General features: G+C 32.8%; 1 protein-coding gene and 1 pseudogene across 5 annotated transcripts; both read right to left on the bottom strand.

Moving 5' to 3' along the window:
- Positions 1 to 4,220: 4,220 nt before the first annotated feature.
- On the bottom strand, positions 4,221 to 8,087 carry LOC146901920 (pentatricopeptide repeat-containing protein At5g48910 pseudogene; annotated as a pseudogene). The gene is made up of 4 exons (XR_015022612.1): positions 5,830 to 8,087; positions 5,268 to 5,314; positions 4,888 to 5,069; positions 4,221 to 4,426 (listed from the first exon to the last, which is right to left on the bottom strand). The product of XR_015022612.1 is annotated as a pentatricopeptide repeat-containing protein At5g48910 pseudogene (transcript).
- A 4,180-nt stretch (positions 8,088 to 12,267) lies between these two features.
- TOC1 (CCT motif -containing response regulator protein) lies at positions 12,268 to 17,022 on the bottom strand. 4 transcript variants are annotated; one of them, XR_015022610.1, is made up of 8 exons: positions 16,596 to 17,022; positions 15,565 to 15,726; positions 15,325 to 15,458; positions 14,629 to 14,820; positions 14,379 to 14,481; positions 14,093 to 14,146; positions 12,714 to 13,911; positions 12,268 to 12,484 (listed from the first exon to the last, which is right to left on the bottom strand). XR_015022610.1 is itself a non-coding variant. In XM_085735231.1 (7 exons), exons 1-7 carry the CDS (start codon positions 16,768 to 16,770, stop codon positions 12,974 to 12,976), a joined length of 1,758 nt encoding a protein of 585 aa, XP_085591357.1. In that variant the 5' UTR covers positions 16,771 to 17,022; the 3' UTR covers positions 12,559 to 12,973. The 4 variants fall into 4 exon arrangements, 2 of the variants coding, with proteins under 2 accessions (XP_085591357.1, XP_085591358.1); XR_015022611.1 differs by lacking the exon at positions 14,093 to 14,146; XM_085735231.1 differs by lacking the exon at positions 12,268 to 12,484 and having other exon boundaries at positions 12,559 to 13,911.
- Between the last annotated feature and the right edge of the window lie 297 nt (positions 17,023 to 17,319).

The following is a 17,319-nucleotide window of genomic DNA, read 5'->3' as shown; positions in this document are numbered from 1 at the left end:
AATGTCATTCATAATTTTTTGAAATTCAGGAGGGGCGTTTTTAAGCCCAAAAGGAAGGACAATCCATTCATATTGTCCGAAAGGAACTGTAAATGCAGTTTTATATCTATCAGATTCAGCAATTTGAATCTGCCAGTACCCGGATTTCATATCAAATTTAGAAAAGATTAAAGCATTACTTAATCTGTCCAATAAATCCTTTTTATTGGGGATAGGATATCTAATCCATTTTAACACTTTGTTAAGAGGTTTATAATTTATAACTAATCAAGGAACTCCTCGTTCCTTTTCAGCTGCATTATTAACATAGAAAGCTGTACAGCTCAAAGGAGACTTAGATTTTCTAATAAGTCCTTTATCTAAAAGGGACTGAATTTCTTTTTCACAGAGATCAAGATATTCTTGATTCATTTGGGCTGGCCTGGGTTTAGTTGGAATTTGATTTTTATTAAAATTATCAACATAAGGTAAAGATATAACATGCTTTTTTCTTTCCCAAAAAGCATTAGGAAGCTCGTTACAAACTTCATCATGAAATTGTTTTTCAATAGACTTAATTTGTCTTTTTACATCATTTTTATTGAGTTGCTCGTTAATATTAAGGAAATTAATTTCTTCTTTAAGAAAACATAATTGTTTTTCTTTTTTAAGTAACATATTTTTTTACCTCATTTAACATCTTAGTCTGAGGGTCCGTAATAAACTCAAAAACTATTTTTTTACCTTTTAAAAAAGTAGTAATTCCCTTTTGGTCAATATTATTGATAGGCATAATAGCATTTAAAAAAGGGGTTCCTAATATTATTCTGAGTTAGATTTTTTATTAAAATGAAATGAGTTGGTAAACACACATTTTTATTACAAACATAAGTGTTGGTTAACTTATACTTAACCTGGAGTTTATTACCTCCTGCGTGAGTAATTGATTGAGTTGTTTTTTCAAAATATTTGGTTGGGATTATTCCTTCTTGGATACAATTAAGATCAACACCACTATCAATTAGGGCTATTTCATCTTCAAGAATAAATTCTTTATTAATGACAAGAGTAATTTTAACAAACCATTTTTGTGAAGTTACTCTTTCTAAAAGATTTAAATAACCCTTTTCAGGATTATCATTTTATGTATTTTCATCTTTAAAGATGTCAACATTTTTTCCTTTTTCTAAAATACTAATTCTTTGAGATAATATATTATTATCTCTTTTAATATGAGTAATCTCAATTTTTAAGAGATTTATTTCTCTTTTTAGATCATTAGTAGAAACAGGAACTTCCTTAACATTAGACTGATGAAATCTTGATAAAACTTCACTTAATTGATAAGGCGCCTCTATAATTAGAGGAGTCTCTTTTTTCGAATTTTCCTTTATTAGGAATTCTATCATTTTTCTTCTTAGACTATTATCTGGAATAGATTCTAAAACCTTTAAGGTTTCATCTTGTTCTTTAGTAAGAACATTCAAACCATTCATTTCAACAATGGCTTTCCAATAGTCACACTGACAATCATCATTATTAGTATTTGAATTTTCAGAATCTGAAGAGGATTCATTGATAACCTCGATGTCATTATCTGAGGAGTTATTAGCACTGTGTTCACTATCAGGATTAATAAGAAGAACTTTTTCTAATTGCATACGAAGATTTTCATCTTCTATTTTATTGAGAGCCTTTTTTGTCCAACATTGATTGGCATAATGGCCAACTTTGCCACATTTATGGCATGTTACATCTAAATTTTTTGCTTTTCTTTTTCTATTATCCTTATTAGGATTCTTATCTTTAAATTTATTTCTAGAAAAATTCTTTCTATGTTTATGTTTCTTCTTTTGAGAGGACTTATAAATTCCTTTATTATCTCTATGAGATTTCTTACTAGAAATTTTTTCTCTTCTCTTACCTTTATCAGTAGGAGGTTTTCCTAAATCATAAGCAAATTGTTCACAGAATTCTCCTATTTGATGTTTTTCTGTTAGTCTTTGCTTTTTTAATTGATTTTTTTAACTTTATATCATTACATAAAGTTAATCCTTCATTAATACATGTACCAATAATTTGGCTATACGTTAAGTCTGGGTAATTAATATTTATACCGTCATTTTTATTTCTTAGAGACCGCCTAATCCTCTCTGCAAACAAATAGGGAAGACCATCTACAAACTTAGATTTCCAATGGTCTGCATTAGGATTTTTTAATTGAAAAACTCTGGATAAAAAAGTATCCTTGTACCATCTAAAATGAGTTAAAGATGGACATCTCAAATTTTGAAGGAGAGTATTTAATTTTTCAGCTATTGGGACATTTGATCCTACAAAATGATGAAGTATAGCAAGACACAGAGTATAAACTGCATCTTCTTCTTCTGTATTCATAATAGTATTACTAGGTCCTTCAACCTTAACTATAATTTTTTTTATGTTTTAGAATTTCAAGTCTCTGATCTTCATTAAGATAGTGATCCCACCATCCTCTTAATTGACCTACAAATCCAGTTACAATAAACTGGGCTATAGAACTATCAAAGTTTCCTTGCTGTTTACAAACAGTAGAATACATGATCATACGATGTATTATATCCATAATTTGCTTTTCATTTAAGCCATCTATATTCCATTCATAAATAGATTTTCCAGAATATGAATTTTGATAAAATTCGTTTTCTTCAAAAAGAAGGTCTTGAGGTGAAGGCCTCTTATAATAATATTTTTCTAAAGATTTAGAAGTATAAATATAAATTGGATATATATATATATATATATATATATATATATATATATATATATATATATCGTTAGTTGTTAAAAAAAGTTATTTCAAAGTTGAAGTTTTTAATTGTCTTAAAAATATTATCAATTACTACTAAAAAGAAATGCAAATAATGTTTATGCGAGAATAAAAAAACATATAAAGATTATATTTAGCTTGTCATCACTTTTGATTAGGGCTGGCAATGAACCGAACCAACTCGAAAATAGTTCGATACTCGATTCGATAATTGGTTCATTGAACTTGGTTCACGAACCAAATGAGTCGAACTTGAGTTGAAAATTAAGCTCGTTAAATAAATGAGTTGAACTTGAACTTAATATGATTCGACTCGTTTGGTTCATGAACCAGCTCGACATAATACACACACTTTTCATATAATATAGAATTTATTACAAACTTCTTCTAATAATTATGCACTTTTTTCATATAAATTATTACTAATTGCTAATTGTAATAATTAACGTTAGCATGGCAAGTGTCTAGTAATAATAAAGAGAAATGATATTTTGACATCCATTTGATGACAACTTTGTTGACAACCTTGTTTTTCTCACTTCTAATAAATTATTACTAATTATTACAAACTTCTTCTAATATAAATCAACGATAATTGTAATAGTAGAAAGAGGGAAAAAAGTTAATGCTTTCACAAGGCTTTTAAACAAAATTGTGCACAAAACTTGTCCCACATCGGGGAGTTTTGCAAAAGATTAGAGAGGAGGAGTATATTTATATATGAGCGGTGCATTGCAAATACAACATAAAACCAATAGTGGTAGTATATGCTACAGTAACGGTAGTAAATATAAAGTGCTACTACCTTTCTAAAGGTTTTGCATTATATTTTTGTTGTTTTAAAGGTTTTGTTTTTTAAGGTCAAAGACATATATTGTTGAAAAAAAAAAACTTTTTTTTCGAAAAAAATAGTTTTGAAATATGCAATTTGAGCAAACGAGGTGAACCTAACGAGCCGAACCGAGTTGTTCGTGAATTTTAAACGAGCCGAACTCGAGCTAAAAAAAAGGTTCGTTTTGAACTCGAGTCGAGTTTCGAGCTGAACCAATTCTTATCGAGTCGAGTCGAGCTCAGACAGGTTCGACTCGGCTCGACTCATTTCCAGCCCTACTTTTGATCAACAACAAACAAGGGCATGATAGAAAAAAATTCCCATGGGCATATCGGTAAAATTTAGGTAAGAGTTGAGATCTGCTCCATTTCTCAAAAGAAATGGAAAGCCCCGTCACTATGATTTTGGGCGTACAAACACATATGTCTAGAATTGGTGACATTAATTAGGCTTTGTACAACCAAAAAAAAAAAAAAACAAAGCGATTGAGCTTTCTATTTTTGAGAAATTGAGAGGATATCCACTCTTAAGCGAAGAAGATAAGTAATAATCCCAGATAAGAAAAGTAAAGAAAGAGAACAATTTGAACACAGAGAGAAAATAGGAAAAAAAAAAAAGAATAAGGATTTGGAATTGTTGAAAACCTATTCTATTGTCAGCATCAGAAATTCTTGCTCAAGTATGCATGCAGTTGTAGACAGTTCACCCAAAGGGCATGTCATATAAGTCAGTTTTATATAACTTCCAAAAACAAAGATGCAACAATGAGCATGAAACAAGAAATGCACCGAGGCTTCCCATTATCTCTGCATCATATAAATTGTGATTGTTCAATATCCATAGGCAAAACCGAAGAGAAGCAAAGGAAAAAATAAATATCCTCTACGAGCTTAGGAAATGAAACACCCTTAAACATATGAACATGCTCTAACCAAATAATAGAAATAACAAACACCTAGCCACTGCAGTTAAAACTTGGAAGAAACATAAATCTGCTTTTTGAACAAGTCATTTAAAGGGAAGACGCTACCATGTCCCTTTTTTTCAAATGCAAGTTTGGGGTTTTGAGATGCTTCTGGGATTCTGAATTTCATTTCTAAACCCAGGTGATTATGATAGTTGTCATAACTACACAATCAACAACATCCAAGATGCGGTAAAACCAGTACTCCAATTTTATTTTAGAAATTTAACTTTATTTGTCACTGTTATTATTATATTACTGATATAATGAAGAATCAAGAGCCTGAAATAAAAAGATAAGCACCTTACAAAAAAACTTTGGGCACAGGTCCATCATTTTCAGATGCAGCTTTGCTTAACCTTTTCTAATCCCTTGGTGATTTCCAGCACCCCTTCTGTTAATGATTTCAATTACATCTGAAAAAAAAAAATTTCTAATCCCTTGGTGATTTCCTGCACCTCTTCTGTTAATGATTTCAATTATATCTGAAAAAAATTCATTTTTCCAATCAATACAGATTGTAATATCATTAACTAATACCCAAAAATTATACAGTCCTACCTATCCCAACAGTACTTTATTCTGGCTAAAATGCAAATAGATATTTCAACATTCACTAATAAGTTACGGGTATAGAAAATGAATAGAAGGCATGGGCTATAAGCTTTTACTGGCACAATTACCTGTGTGTTTTCTTCCCAAGACCAAAATAGGAAGCAAGAGTAGCCATCTGCAGTGAATAATATAACAAATTGTAATTTACAGTTTACAGATGCTGCATGTCAAAACTTGAATGAACTGGCCTTCATTCCCACAAGGTGCAATGCTCTAGTGTGCATTGAATGGGATGTTTTGAAGAGCATTTAACTCATATCTTACATGTAAGTGTTTGAAAGAACTTATAAACTATTATATTTATAAATTGTTTAAAGAAATTCCTCTCAAATTTTCTTCAATTATAAAACAGCACAAGCATAAATTTTTATTCTCTTATTGATTAATGAGAGGTTAATTTTAACTCTTATTTGTAGTTGTGGACATGGTTATGATGCGAACCTTAATATTGCAGAAAAATGCGGGCAAATATGACTGCAATTACTGTTGCAGAGACTTCTAAAATCATTATATTCTAAAACTTTATATTGGAGTTACGGACTGCAATTTAGAATTATGATAACAAAAGAAGTGGATGTATAAGGAATTATTGTGGCAAGTTATGAAGAGAATGATTATGATTTATGATACCTTCATGTTACCAGCTCTTTTTCCAAACTTTCGAGTCAACAATACCAAAGAGTCAATTGTGTGTTTGGGTTCACACAATTTTCTCGTTTTACATGTTACAAGTTTTCCTATGGAGGAATGTGATACAGTGTCAATGTTTTCATGGTGGATGAAAAAATTTAGAAGAATAATCTAAATCGTTTTCATAGTCACTGCTTGGGAAGGAACACTTGTGGTCAAATAATACATACATTTCTTCAGATAATGTTTGTTTAGAATCACTGTACGGAACTAGTGTTGGGCAATGGCAACTGAGACACTTGAAAAAACAACAAAATGAGCACTTGCTTTCTGACAAGTCCATGCAAAAATAATTGTAAAACCATAATGCACGGAGCAAAAATTATGTTCATCCTATATTTCCTATCCCTCGACATCCAAGAGAACCTCTGTTATATCTGGTTTATAGCCTTCAACACGGGCTTGCTCAGTAATCTCACAAAGGGTTTCATAGATTAAAGATGAATGCTTATGAGTCATATCACCCACCACAAAATTATGAACAACCCCATAAATTTGGATCCAACTTTGGCCGGGAGGTTTTTTCACACCCATCTCAATCATTTTCTGTCTCACTGCAATGACATCTTGCCACCTTCCAGCAAAGGCATATATGTTGGACAAGAGCACAAGATAGCCTGCAGCTTGATCGGTGCTGTCAAGCTCAGCAACTAACTTGTTTGCAACTCGTGATGCTAGCTCTGAATTCTTGTGTATTCGACAACCACCGAGAAGGGCACCCCATATTGCATCATTAGACTTAAAAGGCATAGTATCAATAAGTCTATATGCTTCATCTAAGCAACCTGCACGACTCAAGAGATCAACCATGCATCCGTAGTGTTCAATCTGCGGGCTGATTCGCCAAGTATGTATCATCGATTCAAAAATTCTGCGTCCTTCCTCTACAAACCCTGCATGACTGCAAGCACAAAGAACCGCAATGAAGGTTGTTCCATCAGGTCTTATCCCACTTTTCCCCACACCATCACTAAGCATATCTTTAAACAGATCAAGAGCTTCCTTCCCAAGACCTTGTTTTGCAAAAGCCATGATGATGATAGTCCAAGACACAGTGGTTTTCCGAGACATCTTGGTAAACATTCGATAAGCTTCATCGATGATTCCACAATTAGCATACATATGCATGAGTGCATTGTTCAACCGGACAGAGGCTTGTCGGTGCCTCTCTTGAACATACCAATGGATCCATCTTCCTAACTTCAGATCCCCTAATTCAGCACATGCTGATAAAACTGCCACCAACACCACCTGATCCAACTCTACACGCGCTCTCCTCATCTCACCAAACAACGACAAAGCTTCAACACATTTCCCATTCTGAGCACATCCAGCAATCATAGTCGTCCAAGACACAACATTTCTAACCGGCATTTCCTCAAAAACCTTTCTCGCAGCATCAAAATCATCACACTTAACATACCCAGCAAGTAAAGAATTCCAACTAACAACACTTCTTTGAGTCATATCATCAAACACATACTGCGCTTGCTCAACACCACCACAATCCGCATAAAAATTAATCAAATTCGTATTAACAAAGACATCCGAGCAATACCCTTTTGCCAGAACAATCCCATGCAACTGTTCCCCTTCTCTAACCAACCCGCCTCGCACACACGCACTCAATAGAAACGAGTACGTAAACCCATCAAGTTCAGAATCATTTAACACCATTTGATTGTAATATTGAACCGATTTCCATGGCGTAATGCTACCAGCATACGCTCTAATCATGTGATTCCAGACAGTGGTTTTTGGGTTATGGATTTGAATGAAGAGTTTGTGGGCATGTTCAAGTTTACCAGAGGCAGCGTAGAATGAAAGAAGCTTGGTGATGATATTGTTCTTGTGAGAGAGACCGTTAAGAATTACTTGGGTATGAATTTGAAGGATATTGGTTTCGGTGTTGATGCAGGTTTGAAGTAATGAGAAAATGTGTTCTTGAATAACTCTTTTCCCGCTTGCAGGAACACTGGGTTTGATCATAATCCAACCCCAACAATCAACAATGCATTCTAATCAAAATCTCGAACATAGCACTGAGTGTTTGAAGAAAGTCCTCAAAAAGAATCTTAGCTAGTGAATCAGTATGTGCACAAACTTCAATTTTTTTTTTTTGTTTGTTTGTTTGAGATTTCAAATGTTTGTTATTAACTCGAATATTTTAGACCTAAATGGCTCAAAAAAATTCAAATCTTCTTATTATTATTATTATATATTATATATTATATATAAAAGTTAACCGAGTGATTATTTTAGCCCTAATTTTAACCTAAACCCTATTGCTTAGATTTACTATTTTAACCCTAATGCTTATTTTCTGATTTGACCTTATCTGCTTCCTTATATATCTTCTTATATATAAAAGTTAACCGAGTGATTATTGTAGCCCTAATTTTAACCTAAACCATATTGCTTAGATTTACTATTTTAACCCTAATGCTTATTTTCTGATTTAACCTTATCTGCTTCCTTATATATCTTCTTATCTTCTTATATATTAAAAGTTAACCCGAGTGATTATTTTAGCCCAAATTTTAACCTAAACCATATTGCTTAGATTTACTATTTTAACCCTAATGCTTATTTTCTGATTTAACCTTATATGCTTCCTTATATATCTTCTTATATATATCTTCTTATATATAAAAGTTAACCGAGTGATTATTTTAACCCTAATTTTAATCTAAACCCTATTGCTTAGATTTACTATTTTAACCCTAATGCTTATTTTCTGATTTAACCTTAATGCTTATTTTCTGATTTAACCTTATCTGCTTCCTTATATATCTTTTTATATATAAAAGTTAACCCGAGTGATTATTTTAGCCATAATTTTAACCTAAACCCTATTGCTTAGATTTACTATTTAAACCCTAATACTTATTTTCTGATTTAACCTTATCTGCTTCCTTACATATCTTCTTATATATAAAAGTTAACCCGAGCCCTAATTTTAACCTAAACCCTATTGCTTAGATTTACTATTTTAACCCTAATGCTTATTTTCTGATTTAACCTTAATGCTTATTTTCTGATTTAACCTCATCTGCTTCCTTATATATCTTTTTATATATAAAAGTTAACCCGAGTGATTATTTTAGCCCTAATTTTAACCTAAACCATATTGCTTAGATTTACTATTTTAACCCTAATGCTTATTTTCTGATTTAACCTTATCTGCTTCCTTATATATCTTCTTATCTTCTTATATATTAAAAGTTAACCCGAGTGATTATTTTAGCCCAAATTTTAACCTAAACCATATTGCTTAGATTTACTATTTTAACCCTAATGCTTATTTTCTGATTTAACCTTATATGCTTCCTTATATATCTTCTTATATATAAAAGTTAACCCGAGTGATTATTTTACCCCTAATTTTAACCTAAACCCTATTGCTTAGATTTACTATTTTAACCCTAATGCTTATTTTCTGATTTAACCTTATCTGCTTCACATATTTCTGCATTAGAATATAGAAGCCATAACCAACTTTTGCTCTCCAAACTTTTAATATGCAAGTGCATAAGTAAAAATGATAATATTTATAATATTGGAAATATTTTTTGTCAAGAAATTCAGCTGTCATTTTTTTCATCGATATAAACAGAAATTGTTAAATAGTTACTATTTTCTTTCATGCTTATCAAGATGTCAATCCTTAGTAAACAGAATCTCCTATTATTTTCTGTGATACATAACAAAATTGTTCAGTGGTTACTAATTTGTGTCATGTGTTTCATCCTTATCAATATGTCAATCTTTAGTTAACAGAATGTCCTATTTTTCCATGCTTATCAGTATGTCAATCTTTAGGAAACAAAATGACCTATTTTTTATGCAGGGAAGTAAACACAATGTGCATAACAAATTAAGCTATTTTTAATGAAAATCAGTAAGCAAATCGTTTTCTAAATCATCATGCCCTGCCCAATCGTTTGTTAATTGGCTTTAGTAAACAGTTAACCAAACTGTGATGAATTGGTAACTTCATTGCAAAAAGTATACTATTAATTTAGAGATTTAATAACAACATTTTAAAACTTCTAAAGAAAAGGCTAGACAAAAGCTTAATTGGATTAATACTTCTTCAGGTGACCATAAGAAAGAAATTGCTTTGATAGATATGCAATGATCAGCAAATTTATCAGCAAATTTTGTTTTTACCACAATGTGTAGCAGTTCTTCTATATGATAAGGTTTACAAGCTAAATTTTGTTTTTACCCCATTGTAGCAGTTCTCTTATTTATCAGCAATATTGGTACTATTTTTATGTCGACAGACGTTGGATTTTCTTTTCTTCAATAAACTATGTCATTAAATTTATGTGTTATGTTACCGTAATAGGGTCGATGTCATGGAAATTGTTTAATATGGTACATTACAAAGGTTTCTGGCAATTTATTTTATGAATTGAACTATACTATTTTTTCGATTCAAGTAAAATGTTTACTTTCATATTTGCGCTATATTTGTTCTTTCGTATGACCCGTGCGTCAGCACGGGTCAATGGTCTAGTTGCAATAAGTTACATCCTTGGTCGCATAGTACATGACTTAGGTCACTCACCAAAGGAAAAAAAAAAATAGTATACGACTTATCAGAAGGGTCATCGAGCGAGAGTAATATTATGATATGTGACTTTGGAAAGTTATTGTGTTGCACCACTCTGACCCCTTTGATATCATAACCTGAAAACTGATTGGATAAGATGGTAAATAATCTTTTCTCTTTTAATCAGATGTCATGGGTTCGAATCCAACATGAAAATACAACAATGTTAAATTCTCTTGAGAGAGATAGAGTTTTGTCATCCATTACAGTCTGAGGGTTAATCTCTGCAGTTTCATGCAAAGATACTCGGTTCACGCCAAAAAAATATCTCACATAACATTCTTACTACTCTTATTGTCTCTTATTATAAGAATCTCTAACAAAAATCACAAGTATGACAAACGTTGTAATACATTTGTCAAAAATGTGTGTTAGTTTTACATATTTACCTTTATATCTATTTATATCATAAGTTAGATAAGTGAGAGAATATGTATTTACATTTTTCGGTGGTAAATTAAATAAAGACATTTTTTAAAGAAATCATTAATACATGTGGAATTATGTAGAATCGTATAAAAGATATATTAAATTAATAAATTTAAATTGTTAAATTCTAAAAATCTTAAATTTTAATTGATATAAATGTTATTACGAATTAAGAATGCTCTTGCGCATAAATTAAGAAGTGTAATTAATTTTGTATGTGAAAAGAAAATAAAAAATAATTGAAAAAAATACCGGCTAGGTTTGTCTAACTATGTATCCCCTCTCTTTTGGTGACTTTAGACATTTTTCATATAGGGAAAAAAGAGAGGGAAATAAGATGAGACAAAGTGTGTAATAGGAGAGAGATAGAACGAAATGTAGTAGATAGTTATCTCCATAAAGTCACATAATCTCAATCTAAATATAACAATTAGGATTCTCTAATTGTGTACCCCGTATCTTTTGGTGACATTTTTCATAGAGAGAGAGAGAAAGGGAAATAAGATGAGGCGGAATGTGATATAGGAGATAAATGAAAAGAAAGGTAGAAAACACTTCTTTCCATAAAGTGTTTAAATGAGAGAAATAAGAAAGAGAAATGATAAATAAGATAAGAGATAGAAAAAATATAAAGAGAAAGTTATGATAACTTTCCCTCCACAAAGTCAGTAATCAATGTATACTTATTGTGATTCGCTAATTTATATCTCCTATTTGTTGGTGACATATATTTTTTTTAATAGAGAAAAAAGTGGCAATTAGAAAATAAAAGAAGGAAAATAAGATGAGAGAGGTGAAGAGGTCATTTCCCTTTATTTAAGTCAGTGAATCTCAATCCTTGTATATACTCAATCCTTGTATATACATGGGTAAGATGCAGTTCGTCATTTAACCTGTTCCATTGTCACTGAATTTTGTGTGATTGCGACATTCTTCTTAAGAGTAGGTGTTGGACTGTGGTCTGTGCCTCTGTGGGTGTAGTTGTTCCCACTTATTTCTCTTTTTACATCTAAACTTCTTTCAATTCAAGAAAATGAGAATATCAGAATGCACACTCTGTCCATTGCATCATCGTTCAATGAAAGTTTAAATATATTTTTGGTGTTTGTAGATATGTGTATACCCAATTTTTGTATTAGTCGTTGTAAATAAATCTGTATGCTTCCTTATAAATATCTCACTTTTAGTGTTTTGTCATTATAGTTTTATTTATTTTTAATCGTAAGTGTTAGTCGCTGATTTGTTAGATTAATATTTACTCCATTCGGGTTTGAACTCGGGACCTCCAACTCCGTTTTCCTCAAACCAGTGGATCTACCAACCCTTCATTTTTGGTTTTAACATTGTTGTTTTATTTTAGTCTCATTAATATGTAGAATTGATTGTAATGCCTCCAATAAGGATTACATAACTAAAAGTCTAAAATGAATATTAGACAGATATTACAGGGTTGAAAAACGAATTTAAACCCCAGGGAATTAAATGTTGCCTGCGTTTGTATCTTTCACAACCCTGTTCTTTATTTTGTTTTGCTGAAAGATCCCCCTGAAAATTTCAAGAGTAATGAGAAATTCTAGAAAGAATATAAGGGAGGGGGAAATGCTTTGATTGGTTGTGAATTTTGTTTGACAAAAAACTCATTTTTTGGGACAACTTAAAGGTGTCTGACATATTCTTTGTATTTATGAGCAACCACAGCCTGCTCCAAATAGTTCCAATTAAACATAAGTGTAAAACTTTTAAAACTCATTGGACAAAACCAGCAGAGGTTCACCTTCTGCAAGAGCTCAGTAGGATGAATCATTTGAAGAAGTGATATTCAAAAGAGACCAAACAAGAGTTTGTCTGAACTCCACAGGATGAGGCCTGAGGGTGCCTAATGGAATTGGATCAGCATTTTAATCAAAGGCACGCGCTTGTCAACTAACGCCGACACAATAACTTTCCATCAAAGCAAGGATCAGAGGCAAGTCCTGCATAGGACAATTTTAGTGCAGGGAAGAAATAATGGGACAAAGAGGCAAATTGACCTTCTCAAGCATCCTTAGGAGAGGAATCCCTGGTGTCATTGTTTTCTTCCTCCTCTTCATCCTCATCGTCATAGTCGGTGGAAGCAGGTTGTCCATTTAGATCCACATTAATACCATTCAACTTCCTGACAAACTGTCCCCTAACACGAGGCCGCCTTTCTGCAAGTTGTTTCCGATTGACGTACCTAATTTTCTTATCGAAGCAACGCTCTTTTCTTTTCTGTCTAAACTTCATCAATGCTGCTTCTCTCCTATCGACTTTTCTGAAGTTTGCTTCACATGAAGTTGAACTTCCTAATGACGGCCATGGATGAGCTGTAGAAACCTGACCGGTCTGTAAACAAATACTCATGGGAAAATATGGGTAGGGTGTCATCCCAGTTGCATGAGGTGGACATTGGGGAAGTTGATTGTACTGGGAAATCATAGATGAACTAACATGACTCTGAAGGTTCTGGATATTCTTTTGATACATATGTGTTGATGACTGCATCATAACATGATTAGCAACTCCTGGCATATAATACGGATAAGCATGTTGGGCAGGCATGCCCGATTGGTTGAGCTCAGAACCATAACTTCCATTTCTTGGATGAACCACCCCTTGTGGATGTTCTTCCCTGTGATTATTATTTTGCTGTGAAACCTCCATTGATGCAGGTGGGGTACACGATCTCTCAACAGAGAAAGAATCGGGGATACTATTGCTTCTAGGTAAGTCATCTTGTGAATGGCTTTCAACCGTTTCTCCATTTTCATGTCTTATAAGGTCATTACCCCCTTGTTGAGAACACGCTTGATTCATATCTTCCACCCTCACTAGTAATGTACCGCTATTGTCAGAATGAGCAATCTCTTCCAAGTTGCTCTTCATTGTTGTTGCTTTGACATAAGTGAAAAAGGCTGATGATTCTCCAATTCTGAGTTCACTCTTCTTCGGACCTGATGAAAAATGTTTTACAAAATTATGTAAAATCAGAGGCAAAATAATGAAAATGACAATGGGTTCTCACATCAGTAAATTTTATTCAGCTTGAGGAACTTAACTATCCCTTCTAGACTGAAGTCATTTTCATAATTAAAAAATGAAGCTATAGAAGGAAAAATAAGATGTGCAAACTACCATCAAAGCTACTATTTGTAACTCTGTTGCACGGCGGATGCTGTGCTGAAGAACCTGTATAATAAGCAACAGTAAAGCATGAACAAAAGCACTTAATTAGGTTTCTTGAAATTGAATATTAGATATGATAAAACAGAAAATTGGCTACTAGAAGGCGACAAAGGATAGGAAAAAATCGAAGTTAATAATAATTTGGCATATATCTATCATACAAGTTGTCTAGTGCAACTACAGGAAACAACTAGCTGTGCACGAAATTGTATTCTTCAAAGGAAAAGGAGTGTACCTGTTCTTCTTCGATCACTAATTCCAGGTACATCAGGCTGATATTCTGATACATGAACATATGGATGCTCCTCAATAACAGCAGCAGCAGTGGCAATACTAGCCTGAAAAAGTATACGTGAGTTATATAGCATAATCTCGACCATACCATCATAATTGATATGCCTTTTTGGAAAGCAATATATGAGAGTGTGAACCATGCTAATATTAAAGTCAACACTGAAATAATTTCCAAAGCAATTAACATTCACCTCTTCTTGTTGGATTGAAACTTCCGCCTGTTCTTGTTGGATTGAAATTCCAGCCTCGGGATTATTGCTTCTTTTGGACTTGTCGTCTGTGTCATCAGAGAAGAAGGTGGCACTGTTTGTATTGGCATCACTAGGGTCTGATGCTACCAGATCAAAATCATAATTCAAGATGTTGTTCTCTATAAGTCCAAGCTGTCATAATAATAGATAAAAAAAAAAAAAAACATTTCAAGTTCCATTTGAGAATATATAAGCTATGCATTGCATTGGAAATTTAAAGAACAATGTAATGTGATGTGCAATGGAATGGAGATATGCCAAATGCGCGTGTAACACAAGATTAAAAGGGGCAAGGATACAACAGACCAAAACGTACAAGAAGACAAGGAAGGATACGATAAGGAAATGTTCACAAAAAATCCAGATCGGAAAAGAAGCGAAATGGAGATACACAATTGCACATGCATATTAAAGAATCAAACTAGAGTAGAGGGGAGATGCTACCCCAACATTATTTATATATTTCATTTATAGTTAGTACATGTGAATGTGTGGTTGTGCATGAAATCTGATTTTAATTGAAAATGGATTTACATTCATCGGGTGAAGTTTAAGAACAAATGGGAAAAGAAAAAATAGTACAAATATACACAAGTAGCCAACATCCTTAAATATGTAGTACAATACATTACATACCATGCGTCTCCTTCTCCACATGTGCGTCCACAAATTTAATAGTTCATTAGTACGTAAAGGCTTTACTAGATAGTCTGCTGCTCCGAGCCTCAAGCACTTAACAACAATTGATACCTCATCTTGTGCAGACATCACTAAACCAAAAATAAAAAATAAGAAATAACATTGACAAAGAACATAATATAATTTGCCTAAAATAGTCTTACAAGTTCCTTATGAAAATAAAGAACTAAAGCTTACTTATAATAGGAATTCGGCGCAGTTCTTTATCCCGTGCTATGTACTTCAACATCTTCATTCCCTTTTTTATTGGAAGGTCAACTTCCGCTAGTATAATATCTATATATTGTCCTTCCGCATTCAATGCGTCAATCACTTGCCGTGCAGATTTTACAGACGTAACTGTGAAGCATGAAAAATCCATAGTTTATATATCTTCAGAGAATATTTGAAGAATCGCAGAAACATTAAATCATACAAACAAGCCAGACTGCATCCACGAATAGGAAGAACTTAATGAAACCATTACATGTAAAGGTATTTTCGTTCTTGGAATTGAAAAGGAAGGGAGAGGTTGCTCCACAGGGGGAAAATATTGCACAAGTTCATACTTCTGGGTGTTGATTCTTACAGATAAAATTAAATTTCGAAATTCATGAAAACTCAATAAAAATCCACGCTAGTCATGGTTCTCAAAGTTGAAGTAAGCAAGTTCCTTGCACAGGCTTAATTAAGTCTAACTTATGGAAGCTAAATACTCCTCTTGGAATAATGTTTCATGTACACCTTGAACAAACATGCGTATGCATCAAACGGGACAAACAAATTTGATAATTTCAACCAGCCAATGAGCACAAATACTTAGGCAGAGAACAGAATTAAGTAAATAAGGTCATATTTGGATAAACAGCTTAGATAAGGGATTATGCTATAAGCCCTTATCATATAAGAACTTATGTATAAACTATCTCTATAACAAACGATAAAATAAAGTCAAATCATTCTCATACAAGCTATAAATTGTTTTCATAAACTATCCTATAAAGCTTATGGAAATAAGCTGAAAACAGCTCATGGACACGATATCAGTTGTTTCCATAAGCTCTCTCAACCAATATCACATGTGGTTATGCTAGTAGATAAGTTCAAATAAGTCAATCTATATAGGCCCTAACTCCACAACAAGAAAGCACCAATTTAGCCCGATGAAATTTTAATCTGGCTTACAAAATAACAATATGCCAAAAAATAAGGAAGGGTGAATTTCTTACCCTGATAAGAGCAATTAATAAGAAGAGTAAAAACCTCTTCTGAACTCTTGGAATCACTATCACACAGCAAAATCCTAACTTTACTCCTATCAATGAATCCATCACCACTCTTGCTATTATTTCCACCACAATTAACCTCTTTACTGTTCAAATCAATAAGTTCTTCAGTATCCATCTCAAATCAACCCCTTTAGCCTAAACTACACACAACTCAATATAACAACCTAACTTCCATCCAAAATCAATTTTTTCACACAAACCCTTAACTAGTTAGATGTATAAATTGAAATTCATAAGCTATTCTCATCATCAAATTTATCCAAAAATCTAACAGCTAATGAAAAAAAAAACAAATTTTTGGGGACCCAAAAGGATGAAAATTGGAAAGGAAAATGGGGTTTGTGAGATTGGGAAATTTGCAAAGGGTGGGGACTAACGTGCGCTGAAAAGGAATAAAGAGGGGAAGATGGGGGTGTAAGATAGCAAAAGGGAAATGACGTGGAAAGAAAAAGTGAAAAGAGAAAGGGAAATAGATATTTAGTAATAGTGGGTGTGGCTGTGGGTTGAAGTTTGGATATTTTGTTAGAGATAGATAGCTGGCCACGTCACTTCAACTTCAATCAAAGATCTTCCTCATTCATGCCAATTCTATGCAATGGAGCCATTGATCTAATCTCAACTAAAATATCCCAAAATATCTAGTTGACCTATCATGCATATTTGT

Source organism: Medicago sativa, chromosome 8 (genome assembly GCF_051527215.1).
Source record: "Medicago sativa cultivar Bolivia chromosome 8, Bolivia_mono, whole genome shotgun sequence".
Lineage (NCBI taxonomy): Eukaryota > Viridiplantae > Streptophyta > Magnoliopsida > Fabales > Fabaceae > Medicago > Medicago sativa.
The sequence above is the reverse complement of the archived record's forward strand: the minus strand, read 5'-3'. Positions and strand labels throughout refer to the sequence as shown.